This window comes from Melopsittacus undulatus, chromosome 9 (genome assembly GCF_012275295.1).
Source record: "Melopsittacus undulatus isolate bMelUnd1 chromosome 9, bMelUnd1.mat.Z, whole genome shotgun sequence".
Classification (NCBI taxonomy): Eukaryota; Metazoa; Chordata; class Aves; order Psittaciformes; family Psittaculidae; genus Melopsittacus; species Melopsittacus undulatus.
The window spans coordinates 439,255-445,254 of NC_047535.1; the positions used below are offsets into that span (position 1 = coordinate 439,255).

The 6,000-nt window shown below is 61.3% G+C and overlaps 1 protein-coding gene across 1 annotated transcript; it reads right to left on the reverse strand.

Annotated features, from left to right (window-relative positions):
* Positions 1–895: 895 nt before the first annotated feature.
* Positions 896–2,464, reverse strand: ANKRD34C (ankyrin repeat domain 34C). Its single transcript, XM_005141194.2, has one exon. The coding sequence runs from the start codon at positions 2,462–2,464 to the stop codon at positions 896–898; it is 1,569 nt and encodes a 522-aa protein (XP_005141251.2).
* Between the last annotated feature and the right edge of the window lie 3,536 nt (positions 2,465–6,000).

The window sequence follows — 6,000 nt, forward strand, 5'->3', positions numbered from 1 at the left end:
GTTCCCTGCCCTGATGGTGCAGAGCTGCCTGTGCTGCCGGTGCAGCCCCAGTCCCACAGCAGGATGCCACATGTTCTGTCTGCAGGGCAGGGCCACTGGGTCCCCAGCCCTGGGAGGGAGCTGCAGCTGTACCCCCATCTCCAGCTATGTGGGTGTGTTTGCTGGCTTGGGCTCATGGTGCTGGGGATGGACCTGTGAGAGCTGCTGCAGACCCCAGCAATGGGCAGAAGCTTCCCATGCAGCCAGGAGCATTCCCAGTGTTAGGTGGGAGATGCACCTGAACCTTGGTCACTCCAGAGATGGAGACAAACCCAGCCCAAGCCAGGCACCAGCCTGCAGCAATGATGGGTGAGCTCAGCTTCTGGAGCTTCAGTGCTTGCAAGGGTCTGAGCTGCAGAGCTGTCTCCCTGTCCAGCATGGCTACGGTACCAACACATTCAGTTGCTAGGAATGGGTGGTCTTCCAAGCACATCCATCATTAAGCTCTTCTCCCTGGCAGGCACTTCGCACACACATCACCCCACGGCTCGCTCGTGTGTGGCTCCACACAGGTTTCTATGTCTGAACAAGCTGGGTGGAAGGAAAGTAGGTTATAAATGATGAGGAATTAGTGACCTGCAGGCAGGAGCCAGTGAGTGAAGCCAAATGATGTCAGATGGTCTGGGACTGATGTCTCAGGTCATCACTCCTGGGGAAAGGTCCAGAAGAAACCGCAATACGAGAGGCTCCAGCTGCCTGGAGTGGGAGCAGGAGCCTCCCAGTTGAGCCCCTGGGCACAGGTCTGGTCCCTGTGGTCACCAGTGCTTCCCTGGAGCTGGGTGGCATGGGAACCATCACGTTTCTGCAGAGGCAGCACTGGTTTGGTGACCTCTGTGGGAAGCAGATGGTGATGTGGCTACTGGGCCACGATTTCCTCGAAGTCGGAGAGCTGCCGCATCTGCTCTGCCTGCATGGAATGTCTCCGGAGCAGCTTCCTTTTGGCTCGCAGGTCTCCCCACCTGGGTGAGCTGGGGGTGAAAGACACCAGAGCCTTCAGGCCAGCAGCCAGCGGGGAGGGGGCTTTGCTGCTGGAGCCGATGTCAGGGATGGGGGGGTTGGGGTTCACGTTCAGGGGGGGCAGGTACCCAGGCCTGCTGTGTGCGATGTGGTCCAGCAGCAGGGTGCCGGAGCCTCTCCTCTCCAGCAAGCCAGGCGGCCGGTGCCGCATGGGCCCGGGCGAGGTGCCCGTGCTGCCGTCCAGGGCATCCTGGTAGCCATCCAGCGAGCCCACATGGGGCCCACTGAGCCTCCTGCGCTCCAACGGCCCCTTCCCCTCGGCCGGGCCGGGGATGCCGCAGAGCTGGGGTTCATCATCGTGGTGCTCGGTGCTGAGCCGCCGCCAGCGCAGCCCCGCGGCCGCATCCGGCTCCTCGGGCACCGTGCTCCTGCGGGGCAGGCGCTGCACCGCGGCCGCATCCGGCTCCTCGGGCACCGTGCTCCTGCGGGGCAGGCGCTGCACCGCGGCCGGGCTCTTCTCGAACGCTGCCTTCCATAGCGGTGCCCTCGGAGCAGGGTCATCCACCGGCGGCAGGACAGACGGGTCCTTGCTCCTGCTGCCGCTGCAGGAGAGAGGAGCCTTTTTGGACAATGAGAGGTCTCCGATGCCTGTGATCACCTCCTCATCCGCACCCACCCGGGTGTCATCGTGGTGTGTGGAGGCTGCCAGCACCGAGGGTGCCACCAGACCCCACGGCTCCGAGCGCAGCCTCTTGAGCCGCGGCAGCCGCGCTCTGTGGGCTGCCCCAGTGTGCTGCCCTGGGGAGGGCGGCTCGTTGGCACAGGGGATGTCCCCAGGGTGCGATGGGAAGATGCTGCTCTCCTCCTCGGCAGGGGAAGGTGCTGAGATGGGAGCTTTCGGGTGGGTGCTGGAGGGTGCTGTGCATGCCTCAGGGCTCCTCTCCTTGAAGTCCAGCAAGGGTGGCATGTTCAGGTATTGCTTGGCTGTCTTGGTGCCGGAGGCGGATTTGTCCATGGTGATGATGATCACCTCCTTCCCTTTGGCTTTGCAGGCGTTCAGGAGGTGCTGCAGCACATCCTTGTCATTGGCGTTGATGGCATGGACCAATGCTGATGCTCCCGAGTGGTCCTCCAGGCTGGGGTCTGAGCCGTTCTCCAGCAGCAGGGACACCACTTCCCCACCGGCACCGCGGATGCAGGCATGCATCAGGGCTGTTTTCCCGGACTTGTCCTGGATGTTGGGGTCAGCTCTGTTGTCCAGCAGGTACTTCACCATCTTGAGCTTGCTGATGCTCTGCTGGTCAACGTGCTTGGTGATGCAGGCCACCATCAGGGCCGTCTCCCCTCTCTCATTGCTCTCGTTGATGTAAGCCCCCCCTTCCAGCAGCAGCCGGGTGAGGCGGAGCCGCCCGAGCCACACTGCCTTCAGGAGGGGGTTCCCCCCCGTCTCCAGCTCTGTCACATCCATGGCACCGGCTGGTTTTTACTGGTGGGCAATGGCAGTGTCAGCTGCGGAGGGACCGTGAGGAAAGGTGAGGTTTGGTGCTCAGCTCCCCCTGCCCTGCCCTGCCGGGCTGCCCTGTCCTGGCTGACCGTGTCCAGCCCACACTGTGGAACCCCAAAGCCACCCACCCCACACACTGGGTCCAGTGGAAGGTGTCCCTGCCACAGGCAGGGGGTTGGAACTGGAGGAGGTTTAAGGTCCTTCCAGTACAAACCATTGTGTGATTCTATGACTTGGCTGCCAGGGTCCCAGTTGACCTTAACTGCCCTTAATTGCCCTGAGGAGCTCAGCTGAGATCCCCACCCACCTTCCTGCCCCCCTCCCACTGCTCCTGGGCTGGGGCTCTATTTAAATGCAGGCCTAGTCCAGACCAGTCCTGGTGTGACCTATGAAGGTGCTGGAGCCTCCATCCACTCTGTCACACCAGCTCCTTCACTGGACTTCCCTCGATTACCCAGGACCTGACTCACCACCCGTTACCCCGATGGTTGCTGTTGATGGGACCAGGTATGGACTCATCCGTGTCTCATCCCAGCCTGTGCTGTGGTGGTCCTCAGCTTATGACTTGTGCTTCCCCACAGAGCAGCTCTTCTCTGGCAGCTTCCTACCAAGACACCCTGGTTCATCTCACCTTGCTCTTCTCCAGCTATGCTGCCCCAGTGGCCATGCTGGCATCTGCCTGGATGCACCCGATTTCCAGAGCAATCTGTGCAGTCCTGACCCCGCGGTGGTTTCCACTATGTTCTCCAGGTCCTCCGGCTGGTAACACAGAGCCCACTGGAGACAGTGTGAGCATCTCCTACGGCTCCTTGTGCTGAAGCCACCATCTCTGCTTCCTCGCTGCTGAAGCTGTGGTCACACTGTCTGTAACCCGTTGCTGCTCGGCACTGGTGTGAGCTGCTGCTGAAGGAGCAGCCTCCACTCCGACAGCTCCGCAGCAGCCTGGCTCCGGAGCATCAACAGGCGCTTCCCTGGCACTGGCTGTGGGGAATTCGGGCAGGTAAGGACCCAGCCATGGCGCATGACCCGAGCACCCCATGACCCTGCTGCCTGCGTCCCCAGGACCAAACCTACCCCTGGCAGCTGCGAGCCCTGGGGCTCCAGGCAGAGGCAGTGCTCGGAGCGGTGCTGGAGGGACCAGCAGAGCCCAGCTGCAACCATCCCGGAGGCAGACACGGCCCCGAATCCTGCCCCACTTCTACCCCTCGGGTCTTGCCCTGCTCTTCCCTGGAGCATCCCCCGCACCCCCCCTCCTGTGCCCGGAGAACCGCGGCTCCCGCAGCGCTGGGGCCGGATGGAAGTGCTCGCACCGGGACTTCCCTCGGGGAGGGGCCGCGGCTGCTCCGCTGCGCTCTTACCTGCGGCTCCTCGTGCTCTCCGGTGCCGCCGGAGGGTCCCGGGCCCGGGGGCAGCCTCGTCCCTTACCGGGGGCTGCAGGGGCCGCCGACCGGGAGGAAAGCAGCGGCACCGGTGGGGCTGTCCCGGGTCCCTCCGCCTCGGTGCCGGCCGGGGAGAGGATGCAGGCGGCGCTGCCCGTTACCGGCTGCTCGGTGCGGGGTTACCGGGGGCGGCTCCGCGGTGCCCCCGCCCGCACCGTCCCCCGGTACGCTCGGGGTGCTGCGTCACCCGCCGCTCCTGCCCGCGGGGATGGGGGGGGCGGCGCATCCGCCCCCGGTGGGTGTCCGTGTGCGCACGTGTCCGCGCCCACCCGTGCGCGGGTGCCCGTGTTCCGGGGGGGGGTGCACGTCGGGGTTGTCCCTGTGTCCCTGCACATGAGTACCTGTGTGTGCCCGTGTACAAGGGGTGCAGGGGGTGTCTGTGCATGGTGCCCATGTACCTCTGGATGTGTCCGTATGTCCCTGCACACTTTAGCCCATGTGCAGGAGGTGTCTGTGCAGGAGTATGTATGTCCCTGGTGGGTGCCTGTGTCCATATGCCCCTGCAGTGTGTGTATTTGCATGTGCAGGAGGTGCCTGCACAGGGGTGCCCATGCCCCTGTGTGTCTATGTCTATTCATGCTTGTACAAGGTAAGCCCATGTGTGGACAGTGTGTGTGTGCCTATGTCTACGTGTCCCTGCACACACGTATTTTCATGTGTGCCCATGTACAATGCGTGTCGGGGTGCCTGCACACAGGTGCCCATGTCCCTGTGTGCGTGGGGAGCTGTGCCACATGTGTTCTCTGGTGCCAATGTGTGCCCAGGCACCGGGGAATGGTGTGCGCTGGTACATGTGTACTGCTGGTACAACACCCGTGTACATGCGGCTCTGGTTTATCAGCCTGCTGCTGCCTGTAAGGGTGAGGTTGGCAGGAGGGGGAATCTCTCTTGTGATTGCTAAAATATAACCTAAAATGACAACTTTCTTTGGTAGAAGTTGACAACAATAACTGGAGCTAGAAGGAAAACTGCCACATTAGCAAGCAAACTGTATGGCAGCTTCCCTGCGATCTTTCAGGAACATGGAGACTTCTGTTGGCTGAGTTGGCTCAATAAGCCCTGCAGGTGAGTGTCCATTTGTTTGAGAGGCCTCTCACCAAACATCTTTGTACCCTGGGCTTACAGAAACGTTTGACAGCTCAGATTCCTGAGGGCTCTCCTCTTAATTCGGAAAGTGTTGGCAATGAGTGGTGGGATCTGACATCCCCTCACCCACAAGGACCCTTCCTCTTCTGCTGACCTTGCCATTCTCATTAGTTCTCATCCTTGTGCCAGAGCCCAGGCTGGTTCCTAGCTGCAGAGCTGGGACCCCTGCCTGGGGCTGGGTGCTGATGATAACCCACCCTCTTCACATCAACAGTGTGTGTGTTGGCCTTGTGCTGAATAATTCACAGTGATTAATGGAGATGTTTCCCTTCCCCTCACACTCCATCACAGGCTGTGTTTTCTCTTAGTTATTCATAATGATCTGCTGAGTCAGGCTGTGCTGCTCCTCAGGCTGTGATTTGCTCTGGGTGATTCACTGTGGGATCGAGGAAAGCTCCTGCTCCCTGCCCAGGGCTCTTCTCCCCATGGTGCCTTCCCCCTGGATGGGGCGGAGAGCAGGAGAGGTGACACCAAAGAGAACAGCGGTGCTGAGGGTGCTTTGCTGGGCAGCTCCAGCAGTGTCTCCCCACAGACAAGCTGTCGGGCAGCTCTCCTGCCTCTATTCCCGTTTTCTATAGTTATAATTAGTGTGGCCCAGCCCAGAGGAGGAGGGAGCTGCTTTGGCTGCTTGTTGGGACTGTAGCAGCCTGTCTGGTTTGTGTGATCCCCAGAGGATCCGATGGTGCTCGGGAGGCTGAGGGTGCAAGCAGCAATCCTGGCTCCTTGTGCTTCCAAAGCCTGGGACAAGCTGCAGCACAGACAGCCCATGGGCAGGACCATCTCCCCTCTCGGGCTGTTGGTACTGGCTCTATTTTGGGTGCTTTGCAGAGCAGTGGCGAGGGCTGCGCTCAGCTATTCCTGCCAGCTCATCCCTGCACAGCCTCTTTTTATAGCCATGTTTCCCGGGGGGATGAG